This window comes from Stegodyphus dumicola, chromosome 6, assembly GCF_044657685.1.
Source record: "Stegodyphus dumicola isolate Sdum_Otavi_A_Nest chromosome 6, ASM4465768v1".
Classification (NCBI taxonomy): Eukaryota; Metazoa; Arthropoda; class Arachnida; order Araneae; family Eresidae; genus Stegodyphus; species Stegodyphus dumicola.
Window position 1 is genome coordinate 224,680,995 of NC_140773.1, and position 16,064 is coordinate 224,697,058.

At 32.3% G+C, this 16,064-nt stretch overlaps 1 protein-coding gene across 1 annotated transcript in view; it reads right to left on the reverse strand.

The window, feature by feature from the left end:
• Window positions 1-16,064, reverse strand: part of LOC118184882 (uncharacterized) — a 156,067-nt gene that overhangs the window by 126,071 nt on the left and 13,932 nt on the right. The window contains exon 6 of the mRNA XM_085819602.1: window positions 5,612-5,736. Coding sequence (XP_085675728.1) covers window positions 5,612-5,736 — 125 coding nt within the window. The remainder of the gene's footprint in view (window positions 1-5,611; window positions 5,737-16,064) is intronic.

Genomic DNA, 16,064 nt, shown 5'->3' on the forward strand with positions numbered 1-16,064 from the left:
GAATTGAGAATTGAATTTTTATTTAGATAAGCCCAGAACTGGTGGCAAGACTGCACTGGGTGGCAAATTTTACAGGAGACAATATTTTTATATTTTAGAAAAGCACCGAGTAAAATTATGCGATGGCTCTAAATTCTAAAGACTTAACATGACTAACTTTTAACTAAACATAACAAGACTTATTAACTTCTCTAAATTCTAAAGACTTAATAGATTGAAAGATTCTTTAAAGTCTTTAGAATTTAGAGAAGGCACTAAGATGCAAAATTTAAAGGTGGTAAAATGTTTAGACTTTACGGAGTTTCTTGGCAGCAGAATTCAGGACCTGCACAGACTGCAAAATGCCTAGCACTGGACCTAGATAAGCCATAAGTACATCTAGAAAGTTATTTATTCAGGACTCAAATAAGTCATAAATATGTGCAGGTAATAGGCATTAATATAATATGCAATTAATATAATCCAGGCTTAACTTTGCCAGTTGCGATAGAAGCAAGATAAAATTTAGTAGAACAACATGTCTTTAGTTGCCAGTCCCATGACACATTGCAAACATATAGTGTATAGCGGATGCTAGCTAAGCTTCAGGATGACTGCCATCAATTTAAAAGTTTTCAAATATCGCCAAAAAAATTCCCAGTTGATAGAATTTTCATAGAAATGTGGAGAAGTGGCAATAAATGAAGGTGATATAATAGAAGTTTTTCATTGGCATGACAATGCTCCAATCATAATCAACTTATAAATGGCAAAATGTGTAGTATAGTTCTAAATCCAGAAAATATTGCTACCAATAATGAAGTGACAGAAAGGTTGTTGAGAGTGAAAAAACTCTTTGACGATTTAGTGAGATTTCTTAACATGGCAATTACAGGACCTGAACAATGGAACTTAGTTACTGAACAAGAAATATATGTCTATAGAATTAAAGAGAAAGTAGTAGTACAGTCAAAAGTCATTAATTCGGACATCCATAATTCGGAATGATCTATAATCCGGACCTCAAAGCTAAAAACTTTCTGCGCATGCTCCGCGTTGACACATGCGCATAGGCGTTTACGGGTATGCGTAAGGCCTTTTACAACTGCACATATGAGTGTGCGCAAGCGCAGAATACATTTTCGCGTGCGCGTTTTATGTATAACGGACGGTATAAGCTAAAATTATCTAATTATCGATTTCAGTTAATGTTGATCATTGCGTTGTTCCTTAATTTTCGAATTGGATCCGGCTCATTATTTTTTGCAGAGTGTAAGAGCAATACTATAAAAGTAAACTTGAACTTTCGATTATGTCAAATAGAATTTCCGATTCTGGAGCTCCCAAAGGATGTACAAAACGAAAGTATGTTTCGATGTTTATCAAACAGAAATTGGAATTGCTGCAAAAAATGGATAAAGACATGAAGAATGTGACAGAGAGGTTAGTAAAAACAAAAAAATTTCGATTGACAAGTTAGTCGGTATTCTCGGCACAGCAATTAACGGGACTTGAACAGCGGAGCTTTGTAACTGTACAAGAAATTATGTCTGTTTATAGATTTAAAGAGAAAGTATTATCACATAAAATGAAGCAACTTACATTGAAAGAAATGTTTATTAAAGTAAACAAATAAATATTAAGCTTTTTTTTTTTTTTTTTTTTTTTTTTTTGTAAATTTTGAAACCCTTTAGATCATAATTGTTCTTTATTTCATAAATTACGGTTTCATATTTTTAATTTTAGAATTTCTGCATTCCATCTTACGAGATTTAAACTGATGATCTATAATCCGGAAAAATCGATAATCCGGAATCGCCAAAGTCCCGACGAGTCCGGATTAACGACTTTTGACTGTACAAAAAATGAAACAACTTGCATTGAAAGAAGTGTTTAATTTATTAAACACTTCAACAATTTATTAAACATTTAGCTTTAGCTAAACATATAAATATTGAGCCTTCATTTATTTTTATATAAATTTTAATTTTATAATTTCTACATGTCATTTTACAAGAAGTAACTGACATATTAAAAAGCATATTTTTAAAATTATCTGTAATAAGTAATAATATGAGGAAAAATTAGCTATTTGAAACAATCTCTGTGAGAAGGTTAACATAAAAGCTCATATTTTATATAGTTTTAATAAAGAAGAGATATAAACAGCACTCTCAAACTATTAAAGCTTATTTTCTATTATTAAATACTTAGTTTGAAATTGATATAAATATAGGTATCGCATGCATAGGATTTTTGCTTTTATGGAAAAAAAACAAAGAATAAATGTAAACATAGTCAAAATAGCATTGCTAACTTAACAGAGCGCCATCACACACTGTGCACACATTAAAGATTTAAAATGATTCATGTTCTTATATTCTTCATGTCACTATTACATCATAGGTTCTGTTTTGTAATGCATTACTTTAGTTTGTGATTGGTTTTATTTGTATTACATGCAAAGAATTTTGAGGCTTTTGATGTTAAATACAAATGAAGCTGTAAAATAATATATGAAAATTTCAATAAATGACATAAGCAATAAATTTTGGCTACGATTGACTTCATTTGTCCATTGGCTTCTAAAAGTTATACATGTCATGCAAATTAGCATTTTCCAAAAACATAACTAAATCTGAGTGGCTGAAAATTGCAGTGGATGCAGATGGCAGTTATGCTACAGAGAATCATGTTTGACTGTGCAAACATAAGCTAATTAAGCACTTGTTGAAGACACGAGCATTCTGAAAGGTTTGAGAAGATTCCTTTAAATGTTAATATGAAATGTGCATGACTTTTGTAAGGTAATTTTTGATGATATACATATTTCTAGAGCTGAAAGATGAATGGTATATAGCGAAAATTCGCATGCTATTGGATGCACTGAAGCAGAGCAATCAATCAAATGTTGCTCTTTACTTTGTTAATGTTCATATGTTAATTTCTAAAATGTGGAAAAAAATGCCAAACAAGTCAAACAGTTGTCCAGAAATTTGTGTCAATTCAGAATCACCACCTCTTCTGAAGATCAGTACATTGCTATAGTAGCCAAGCAGAATCAATGAGCAGCCATCACAGCTAATACATCCATAGTTGTAGGGTCACTTGGTAAGACATTATCTGCCAGTCCTGTGCGCTGCATGCTTCATATGAAGGGATTGCACACCCAAATACCAAGTTTTTGCATTCTACTAAATGCCCATCCACATGGGCAAGATTAAAGTGACGTCAGAAAAATCTCAATATGATTGTCTCGGACTAGTGCAGTGTCTTGTTCACAGACGAATCCAGATTTTCCCTACAATCAGATGTTAAGTGTGTAAGTGTCTGGAAAGAGCGAGACGTCGAATCAGGCCCAAAACATTATCAAACATCATACTCTAAGAGGTGGCAACATCATGTTGAGAGTTGTAGTTTCAAAGGGTTTTTACAATCAGCTAGCAACAAATCTTTAAATATAGTTTTATGACAGCTGCATGACATCAGGATGAAGTCTTATACCCCACTGTAAGACTACACCCGTCGCAACTGAGCCAGCATCGTTAACAAGTAAATGGAGGGTAAGGGTTTTCTTGCATGAGTGGCTGCTGTTTTCCCTTGAGTTTAATCCCATTGGAAATCAAGAGAGTGAGTGGGGTGTGTGTGTGTATATATATATATATGTGAGTATGTACACACCCACTCTGTACTTTAAGTACACACCCACTCTATTACCCGGCTCGCAAGCTCAGTATTTTATTCCTACAATGCTGTTAAATTGCGATTTTTTTTGCTGTAAAAATGATTATATTATGTTGTCCTTAAGTTCCGGTTAAGGTTTTTTATGCCTTTAATTAACCTGCATGCAATAGAATTATCAACAATTTAAAACCTTAAGTGGTGAGTTAAGTGCCAATGAACCGCCATTTGTTAGCATTTGAAACTCAGCAGAATAAAGTCAATTTCTGAACCTTCAACGTCCTTTTGTCGAGCTGGACTAAAACTTTCAGTTTTGTGACTTTTTCAGTTTTGAAACTTTCAGTTTCAAAAAATGTTTCTTCCTGCCCAAAGGCTAAATTGCTTGTTTTTGCATAGAAACTCTAATTTTAATTGTAAAAATTGTTTTTTAACTATTTGTAACCGTTTGATGTTCTTCTATGTTTTAGTTTTTTTAATGAAGATGTTCTGAGTTTTTATATATTTTCGCTTTGCCGCGAGGTGAGAACTGAATTAACTGACTGAGAAATATATCTCTAAAGAAATTCGGGGAAATAAGTTTAAATGAAATGCAGCAAAAAATGTGTATAATTTAAATACATCATACAAGAAAGTCATGTGGTGTCCACATAAGATATTTTTCATTTCTGATATGGGCTCAGAAATATGATAGCCATGGTTTTGGATCTAGTAGAAACTATACCACAGTCGTACAGCCTTAGAGAATTTAACTTCCTCAGATTTCTTCTCCTTTAAAATGAAAATGAATCTAAAAGGGATATGACCAAACTCTTCAAGTCAAGAAGGAATTATAAGCTATGCTAAGTATTGAACAAAAAGCAGCTTCATAAAGGCTTTCAATTCATAGAATGGGGATAGGATATTTTTTACACTGAAGGAGAAGTATTTAATGCAATGGTCATGTATTAAAAAATTATATATGAAAATAAAATATGACATAAATTAATAAATTATTTTGTAAAAATTTTTATGAGGATTTTGATAGCTCTTGATACAATGAAAAGAACGCTTACTTTAAACAACCAACATGTTAGTATTTCAAAACAAATCAGATATTCTGAAAGCAGTTAAGCAAATGGTGCTGTATGACTTAATATTAAACTGCCCTTGAAAAGAAGACGGGAATGAAAATTTTTAATAAGAGAGATAAAAAAATATCCATTCTAAATAATGGTTGCATAAGCAACCATTATTTAGAATGGATATTTTTTTTAGGAGAAAGGTACAACACAAAACGAATGCAATGAAAACTGGCAAACGAAATTAACATACAATTAACTAAACGCAACATTGATCATAATTATTATATAACAGCCATACAGTCTTCCAACCTGAAAGGAAAGCCCTGAAAATTTGAAAATTATTTGGTACTTCACAATTTTTTGCAATTCCCCCCCCCAAACACACACAATTTTTTAATACTTGGTTGAATTTCTGTGTCTTTGGTGTATTTTCAAGTATATGTGCATTATTAGAAACCTTACATGTGTGCATACTGCATGTGTTTGAGTACAAGTAGATTTACATATTTTATATTTAACTGTCATTTCACTGAACAGAACTACTGGCTGGAAAAATGTAAATATTGGCTATAATACTTTCAATTTTTATCACGAAATTTCTTATTTCTTAAAAAATGTTTCTGTCAGTATTATCTATAAAAAGAACCTATAAGCCATAAAGATAGGCAAACAGATATTTTCTGCCAATGTGCTGATGACTTCTCACAGGGTTGAAGAAATGAGAAAAGTATCAATTGTTTTAGAATTCCTTCAGAACACAAAAAATTATGAAAAAAAAAAGGGACTCATCCTTATGAATCTAACTTCATATTAATTAGAAAGACATATATGGCTGTATCTTACAAAAAATATTTAAATAAAAAATGTAAAACATCAATTAGTTTTCTTACCTCTTGTTCCTTATATTTTTCCTCTAAACTTTCCAGAGTCCAACTAGAAGACAAATTAATAGGACACAAACGGCTTTCCAGCTCTCTTAGCCATCTTCTTAAATTTTTCATTCGATAAGTGATCTCTGAAAGAAAGGATATAACACTTTGAGCAACACTTATTTGCCATCAGCAACAAAATTTAGCCATCAGCATACTATTAACTATTGTCAATGCTCAGTATGATTACTGATCTATATAAGATTGGGTTAAGATTGGGTTTCTACTGGAAGAAAAAGGCAGGAGGGAAATAAGAAAATGAAAGAAACTAAAGAAATAGACAATGATGCACTTCAAAGGCTGCTAAAGGGGATAAATTTATTAACAACCATTTAAGTAACTTTAAAACAGATGTTTTATTATTTCTGCAATAAAATGCAAAGTAAATAAATGTTTTTTTTTTTTTTTTTTTTTTTTTTTTTTTTAAATCCAATGAAAAATGACCTAGAATTATATTCATTTACTAATGTGATATTTCACTGAAGTTCCCCCCCCCTCCTATCGAATATGTGTGCTCAGTTAAAAAAAAAATAATCATTACAATTTAAGACATTTTTTAAATGCATTTAAATAAGTTTCCTGGGATATTTCAAGGTTTAAAATTTGGTGTGTTTTAAACATGCCCAAATTTACAGAATTCCCCCCCCCCTTTACACATACTTTTGTTTAGTAAAGTTTCCAGTAGTTTCTCTTCTTTCCTTTAATTTGGCGAGTCAAGTCTTTGATCCGGACATCCATAACCCAGAATGATCTATAATCCGGACTTAAAGCGACAAACTTTCTGCGCATGCGTAAACACATAATACGTTTATGCATGCGCATAATACCTTTACGCATGTGCATCTTTACGCATGCACGTTTAATGTATAATGGACGGTATAAGCTAGGCTAAAATTATCTAATTATCTATTTCAGTTAATGTTGCAGATTACGTTGTTCCTTAATCTTCTAATTGGATCTGGCTTATTATTTTTTGCAGACTGTTAGAGCAATTTTATAAAAGTAAGCTTCAACTTTCGATTATGTCAAAAAGAATTTCCGATTCTAGAGCTGCCAAAGGATCTACAAAGCGAAAGCATGTTCGATGTCCATCAAACAAAAAGTGGAATTGCTGCAAAAAATGGATAAAGGCTATCCTTTGCTTCTCTAACCATTCTAAAATCTGTTTATTAATTTCTCGCTGCTCTGCAGGGGGACGGACGTCGCGGTACGCAATGAACTGGAAGTTGATCCGTCAGCACTATCCTTATCTTCAGGGCAGATGTTTTTATTTTATTTGGCTTATAATTCTTTACTAAATGCAGTATTTCATCTTGATGTATTCTGTCTTTGACATGACTTAAATCAAATATGCGTTGAAAGAAATGTTTAATAAAGTAAACAAATAAATATTAAGTGTTTTTTTTTTTTTTTTTTTTTTTTGTAAATTTTGATACCTTTAGATCGGTTCCCAGACAAAAGCCCACTGGACGAAAGCACACGCGACAAAAGCCCACGAAAAAAAGCCCACTATGATAATTGCCCACGCGACAAATACCCACAGAAGATAGATATAAGCCCACGCTGATAAAAGCCCACACTGATAAAAGCGCACATATTCAAAAGGGACTTATGCTTTTTTATTACTAAACCGTGTATTTATAATTTTAATTTTAACAAATGGAGTATTCAGATCTGAATTTTAATGTCTCTATATATGTCTGTTTGTATATTTTATCACTACTTTATTTGTTTAATTTATTAGGTTGAAAGCAAAGTTTCTACTCTCTGATTAAGTGATTAGCTGTAACGTTTCAATGATAAATCTGAAATTGCATTGTATTATTTATTTACTTATTTAACTTTGGTATGTGTATGTGAAAATGAAAAATATCATTGTGGAGTTTCTCATATGTTATTCAAGGTAATATGGCTGAGATTAAATATAATTATGTTTCATTATTAAAACTATTAACTTTTTAATTAAAAACACTTTATTTTATTAAAAACACTTAACTTTAATTTTATTTTATTTCTTTTTACTTTTTCCTTTAGTTCCTTTTAGTTCCTTTTTAGTTTAAGAATATTAAAACAGTTAAGCACAATGAAAACTTGGCTAAGAGATATTTTATTCCTTACTTTAGACTGAGCTTATCAAAGTTTAAACATATTTCTCACTGAAAGCTGTTCTGAATGTAACAGTTATAATTTGGCGATTTTCTAGACATATTTTCTTTTAGATTTCTTAATAAATTAAAACTGTCAACTGTCACCCTGTCAGAAAATGAATTCCAAATGTAACCTTTTAATCTTTCAACTACAGCAATTTGGAATAGTGTTTTTAATTTTCATTTTATTTATTTATTTATTTGGAGGGGAGGATGGAACAACTGATAGAAGTCAACATATCTACAAATTTAAGTACAATCACCTCCAACTATAGTAACAGAATAAGTGCGAATGGCAGCGGACAAACAAGACTATTTTGGCATGAAAAGAGGACGGACAAAATGGCACTAAGCCAAGGGAAGACATGCCTTCGTGGAGGACGTTTTAAAGGAAACTCGCTCGTATACATGTTACACAAGGGGAAAACCATGAAAGTTCCCTTGCAGTCAGCCTTTCCATTGGACTTTGAACCCCGGACCGAGCTACCAATGTTCAGTGTTTTTTCCGCTTGGCCGCTGGTGAGCTTTGTGCCTACATGAAAAGCTTAAGAATTGGATGACTGACGCTTTCTTAATGTACAGCTATTATTCCATTTTTTATTAATTTTTATTCATTTAACTAATTATTTATTTTTCCCAATATTTGAACTTTTTTTCACATTTATTTTCAAAGGAACAATATCTAGTAAGTTTTGCAAATCGAAAATAAATGATTAAGTCTTAGGTGAGATACGTTCTACCAATCAAAAAAGTATTTTCACGTTCAGAATGTAATATATGTAAGTTATTATGTATACTGCTTGTCTCAACAAATGCTCAAATGTTTTTTCTCTTTTGAATCAATAGAATTTTTTTTATGACACTAATCCCAGTAAAACGAAGAATTTTATTTAATTTTATGCTTGAATGTTAGCTTCAAGAATGGAGCTAACAAACAAGTTATAATAAGGTCTAATCGTTCATGGGAGCATGTAAATTGTCAATGACCTTCTGTAAGATTGCTAGTGACTTCTCACTAGTCAACAGAGTCCGCCGAGCGGTAAAGTCGCGGAATACTGGTAGTTCAGTCTGAGTTTTGAATCCCGTGAACGGGCTGGCTGCATGGGCGTTTTCGTAGTTTTCCCCATGTGTAAATTGTATGCGAGCCAGTTTCTCTTAGAAAGTCTTCCACGAAGACAACGACTGGTGTAACGGTTAGCACACTAGTGCGTATTCGAGAGGTTCCAGTTAGAGTCCCTGCGAGTGCATTGCTCATTTTTCACGTCTCCAGCATGACGCCTGAACTAAAAAAAGGTGGTGGTGGTGGATGGTGATTCTTCTCCACCAAGATTTGACGACTAGGTCCCCTAATACCCAGTCGTCTTTAAAAGGGGGAGTATATAAGGTATTTTCTCCCTCCTTCCAGAATGGCTTCGTGGTGTGATGGTTAGTACAATCGGATCGTATTCGAGAGATCCAGCCTCTAGTCTCGAAGAGGGTAATGCTTATTTTTCATGGTCTCCTGCATAAAAAAAAAAAAAAAAAAAAAAAAACTAATGACTCTACAGTAAGAACTAAAGATCTGTAAAGTATAAAAGTCTATATTTAATTCAACTTGGCTCAGTCTAGACCAGTGATTCTCAACAGTTCTTCCCTCATGTGCCCTTTTCACCATTGCTAAACGATCATTCAACCTCTCCTTCCTAAAACTTGAAAAGTACATATGCGTTTGTTTAAATATGGATTATTTTTAATGTAAATAAAACAAGTATAAAACATGTTGTTAAATACCAAAATTTTAAACAAAAGTGCTTTTTGTATTCATAAACTAAATCTAAATACGTAAAGAAAAGTTTGACTAAATTACTCTCTGAAACTGTGAAATTCCCCTTAAGACTATCGCTCCTGATTGAGGACCCATAGTCTAGACAGAATTAGTTTTTAATAGTGACTGAATGTACAGATAATTTAATTTGTCCCACTTCTCTTATACTAACTTTTGTTATATAAAACTTCGGATTACATGCACGTTTTTTGAAAATAAAAGTTAAGACACAAATTTAAAAAAAATTATGTTTAAAATTTGATGTTGAATTCAAAAACGTTTATTAGGTAGCCAGACCTAATAAAGCTAAGAGATCAAATTTGAAGTATACCTTACTTGTTCTTACTAACTTCTGCTTAATGAATTATTCTTAGGAAAGAAACTTAAAAACTGGTGAAACATTTCATGCTAGAAAACAAGTTATTAGAAACTTTTGAACTCATTCAATAAGGGAAAAAATTATTATTTAAAACGTAGCTCCATAATTAAGCATTTTTTCTACTTGATCTACAACACACAAGGTTTATAAGAAATATCTCCTACAAGTTATGTGGCCTCTATTTCTGTGTTGTCAGAATATGAAATTCGTATAGGGGAAAACAATGCATTTTGAGGTGAAGAAAATGACCTTAATTTGATAGTTTTTCTAAATAATAAATTTTTACATGTTATGTGTTTCTTTTTCTTAATCTAGGCAAAAAAATATTCAACATGTAATAACAGCATAAAACCCACAAAGGAAGTGTTCCAGTGAAATTCACTTTCTAAATGCTGTTTAAATTTGCTTCATTGAAAGTCTGTATATAAAAAATTACGGTATATTAAAATAAACTGTTTTTTAAGTGTTTACAATTAATCAAGTAACATAAAATTTTTTATTGAAATAAAAATTATTTTTAATGTGCAAGATTACTTTTCTTACAACGCTGGGCTCATGTTTCCTAAATCCTCTTGTTCTTGAGTTCGGAAACCTTCGTTATTAAAATTATTCGAATAGTTTAACTTTTATATGGTTTCATATTTTTATTTTAACTTTCATATGGTTGCGTTTTCAACCATATGAAAGTTAAAATGAAAAATATTATACGTAAATTTTAATATATGTAATAATTTAATTTTTCTAGAAATAGTTCAGCAGTTTTACTTTTAAACAATGGCTTTGCTTCTATATAACAGACATGTTTAATTAGTTCATCAAAAAGTTGTTAGAAACATTATCGAATCAGGAATTAGCATATTTTGCCACTCTGCAGTTTTACTGCAAAACAGTGAATTATCCCTTTAAAAATGGTTAAGATTCCTTTCGTTTTCCAGTTATTGAAATTTTTAAAATAATTGAAATTCTAACTAAATCCTTAGATAAAAAGTTATTCAAGAACTAAGGAAATGCAAGAAAGGGGTTAACTTCAGTTACAAGCGGAATTTCAGATATTGTTATTTTCTAGTAACTAACAAAAAAATTTTAAAATCCTCTTTAATTTATTCCTGATCAACCTTTAATTTCTCTCCTGCCACCCCATCCCTTCTTCTAGGCCGTTCTTTGGCACCCCAGGTTCGATATGGGAATAAAGCAATTAAGCAAGGCTCTCTTCTCTTTAACTGCTTTTTCACACAGCTGGGGGCAAAAGAAAAGGAACGCAATGGTTTCCCACCTGAATAGCCAGCGGCCAGTTAGAAAACTGTATGACAAAAGCCCACAAGATGAATGCTCACTTAAAAACAGCACACATTTTCAGGAAATCCAAAATAGCTATGACTTCCTGAAAAATTTTACGAGTAATAATTATTATGATTAAAAATGAAATTTCAAGTGGGAATGAAATTAATTTATGTAAAATCCAGGTTGTCAAAATTTAACTAGATTATTTGAAACCGTGCTTTTAATTCACTATTAAAACAGTGTTTGTGATAGCGCACACAAATGTTTTCTTAATCATAATAGAATATGGTACTTTTATTTTTTTTCCTTTGAAATGAAAGTTCGGCTTTAATTTTCCATATAAAATTCATTATATGCATAGTTTTCTGCAGTGTTAAATTATTCATAAATTATTCTCTGTATATGATGAAAATTTACATACATTTTATATTCCTTATAATTTTGTAGAATTAAAAGAAGCAGTGTAACCAGTATTCCCTTTCACCTCCCTTTGGACGAGGACACTTCCATTTGTCGCTTAAATATAAATATAAAAAATATATTGGGTTGGCAACTAAGTAATTGCGGATTTCACTCATAGATGGCTTCAGTTGAATTTTTAGGGTTGCAGATGTAGTACAAATATAAAACACATTTTGTTATTTGATAGTTGGCAATTCAGCTGTCAATCAGTAAAAAAAGCTTTTTTGATCGGTTGCGTGGTTTTCGTTTGGCGTTCGTTGAAAAATGGAAAAACAAAAAGAACATTTTCGTCATATTTTTCTTTTTTTTTCCCCGCAAAGAGAAAAACGCAACGCAAGCTCATAAAAAGTTATGTGCTGTTTATGGTGACGAAGCCTTAAAAGAATGGCAGTGTCAAAATTGGTTTGCCAAATTTCGTTCTGGTGATTTTTCACTCAAAGATGAAAAAAACGCTCTGGTCGTCCAGATGAAGTTGATGACGACCTAATCAAAGCAATAATCGATTCGATCGTCACAGTACAACACGTGAGATTGAAGAGAAGCTTCATGTATCACATACATGCATTGAAAATCACTTAAAACAACTTGGCTATGTTCAAAAACTCGATACATGGGTTCCTCACGAACTGAAAGAAACTCATTTAACGCAACGCATTAACAGCTGTGATTTTCTAAAGAAACGTAATGAAAATGATCGATTTTTAAAACGACTGATAACTGGTGATGAAAAATGGGTTGTTTACAACAATATCAAGCGGAAAAGATCGTGGAGCAGGCCAGGTGAACCAACTCAAACAACATCAAAAGCTGATATTCATCAAAAGAAGGTTTTGTTATCAGTTTGGTGGGATTACAAAGGAATTGTCTACTTTGAACTCTTACCACCCAACCGAACGATCAATTCTGGTCTTCATTGAACAACTAATGAAATTAAACAATGCAGTTAAAAGCGGCCCGAATTAACAAATCGAAAAGGTGTTGTATTCCATCATGACAATGCAAGGCCACACACATCTTTGGTCACTCGGCAAAAATTATTGGAACTTGGTTGGGATGTTTTGCCACATCCACCATATAGTCCTGACCTTGCATCATCTGATTACTTTTTGTTTCGATCTTTACAAAACTCCTTGAATGGTAAAAATTTCATTATGATGATGATGTCAAATCGTACCTGATTCAGTTTTTTGCTAATAAAAACCAGTTTTATGAACATGGGATTATGATGCTGCTTGAAAGATGGCAAAAGGTCATTGATCAAAATGGGCAATACATTACAGAATAAAGTTATTTAGTTCCAGGAAAAAATTGTCTTTGATTTTCTAAAAAATATCCGCAATTACTTAGTTGCCAACCCAATATAATTACACATACATGTATAGGTTTGTAATTATATTATTTTGATTGACTCTCTGTTCTATATACATATAGGATTTTAATTCAGTTGGAGCCCAAAATTAAATGTGTTCCACTACTTAAATTTATTGTTCAATTATTTGTTATTAATTTAATTTTTTTATATTTTATCTTTATTCATAAATCTGCTTTGTGAAGCAGAGGAAATAAAGGAAAAAATATTAATTTTAACATAGCATATATATTGGTGTGGGTTTTTGTCAGTGTGGGCTTTTATCAGTGTGCACTTATATCTATGTGGGCTTTTATCGATGTGCACTTTCATTAGTGTGGGTATTAGTCGCATGGGCAATTATCCAGTGGGGTCTTTTTTGTGGGCTTTTGTCGCGTGCGCTTTCGTCCAGTGGGCTTTTGTCTGGTCACCCTTTAGATCATAATTGCTCTTAATTTCAGAAATTATGGTTTCATATTTTAAATCTTATAATTTCTGCATGCCATCTTACCAGATTTAAATTGATGATCTATAATCCGGAAAAACCGATAATCCGGAATCGCCGAAGTCTCGAAGAGTCCGGATTAAAGACTTTTGACTGCACTATAACATAAATAAAAGAATGGAAGAGAATGAAATGTGGAATTAGTTAAATAAACTTAAAGATCAAAATTTACCAAACACAGTAACCACTAAAAAAGCCATTGCTAAAACATGGAATAAATTAATAAAATGGATCATAAATAACAGTTTATTCAGAATTCAATGGTATGGTGAAAAGGTCATTTAAGTCTCAAGAGGAATTCATGAATAAAACTAGGTAACATACCAATACATTAAATGAATTAAAATATGTGATATATCCTACTCTTAACTCCTACCCCCAAAAAAGCAACATAAAGTGCATGGGGGCACTCTAAATATGCGGCAAGCCGAAGTTTTCTCGAGAGGTTGTGGTAGAGAAAGACGGGTGGGAGACCCTCAGACCTGTCCCCCTACGATGCTCTCCATCAGAATTTGGGGTGGAACTGAGCTAAATCGCACTGTCACCTGTAAGGTTCTCAAGGCTGTTGCCAACGACAGATGTAAACTTGTGCTCCTTGCCACAAGGAATTTCAAGAGCTTGGGCTGATCATAGGTCAGACAAGTGAGCATCAGCAACAACTTCTTTAGCAGTTCAGCAACTACAGGATTCTGGGTATCAAAGAATATTTCTAATACTTTTAGTGCATACAGTTAGTACAAATTATAAACTTTTCTGGAATGCTAAGAAATCCACAAAAGGGCATAATACATAGCAATAGTTTTGAAATAAATACTGAGCAAGCATCATGCAATTGTTCTACCCTCACCTAGTTTTTAATAATGAATGATGTTCCAACAACACTGTCTGCTTTGTCATACTGTCCCTATGTATGCAAACTGCTTTTGACCTACCTGCATACATGGGGGTACAGCTGCTGTATTCAGGTGTGTGTATAAGAAAAACTTTATTACAGATGAACTCATTAGTGTTTATTCCCTCAAAATGGTTGAGAATATCCAGAAGCTGAATTTGTATGTTCTCCTAAGATAGGATTTTCCAGACACTTTACTGCCTAGGCATTCAAACCACAGAATACCCTTCAATCATAAAAAATGAATGCCTCAGAATGAGTCCTCACTTTCTATAAAAGTACATGCATATAAGCAGAACTATGTTTCAAAAATACAAATCTATAATTTTCTGACCATTTCTAGATCCTATTCAGAGGGATGTGCAATTGTCTCTCAACATGCCTCATATCTGCTCCTTGACAGCTTATTTAGAGATCACCAAATTACAATGACTCTAAAACACAAGGAGAAAGTACCTCTGATACAGAATTTATTTTTTTAACTAAACAGATTAATGCTCAGAACATGGTCGTGAGATCCCCTGACTTCTTTTTTGAGAATATTAGGTAACACACAGCTAATCTTTACTTCAAAGATCCTAGTTTTCAAAAAATTCAGAATGGAAATGGATAGGGTGGCATGCAAGTTACTGGCGTGAAGATCATGTAAAACGGCATATCTTTATGCCTTATTGTTAGCCTTTTTTTACATTAAAAAAATGACAGAGACTAGATGGCTTATTTTCACAAGCGCTTTATGGATGGAGATTTTCAAAAGGAGCATATTATCAACAGTAATTTTTCCTTTATGAAAGATAACTTAATCATGTGAGATTATAAACTATTAATAATGTAGAATAATAAATTCTAATAATGAGAGATTACATTAGTCTTGCTCAAAAAATAAGAAGAAGCAGCAGAAAAAATTTGCAAGCATAAATCTATAATTTTATTAACAGTGATGAGCCATTCGCTGGCTTAGTATGGGAATGATAACTTTCTTCCCTGCACTCGGAAAATTAGACTCCTTCCACATTTATTTATAAAGAATGTAATCGATGACTTAGAGGAAAGATGCTTCAGCATTTTGCATTTCGTAACAGACATCATAGAGGTCAGTGCTGGATTGAACATCTAGCGAGCCATAGACAAAATTTAAATCAGCACCCAATTTGAATGCGTTGCTTCTAATGAAATTTTAAATACTCACTTAAAATTCTCATTAATAATAGAGAATAAACAGGAAATTAGTCAATAATAACTTCGCAATCTAGACATTCAAGAGTATCTTTTCATAAAAGTCCTACTCTAGTGAATTTTTTAAAGGACTTTATAACTTATTTTAAACCAGAGAAAGACCTCTCTCTCTCCTGTTGCATTACTTACAGGCATAGTTAGGTAAATTCTTAAGAATGTTTCAGTACTAAGAAAAGAACATAAATAACTTCTCTTTTTTAAAAACAGGTAAATGTCATTCAAGTTTCACAAATTTTGTTTTCCTGCCATTAAGATAAAATGTAGAAGCTCATTAGCTTTTCCTATGTAAACCTTTTTATTTCATTTACCTAGTCCATTCTTCAAGTCATGATAATACGTAAAATCTATTTAATATAATTA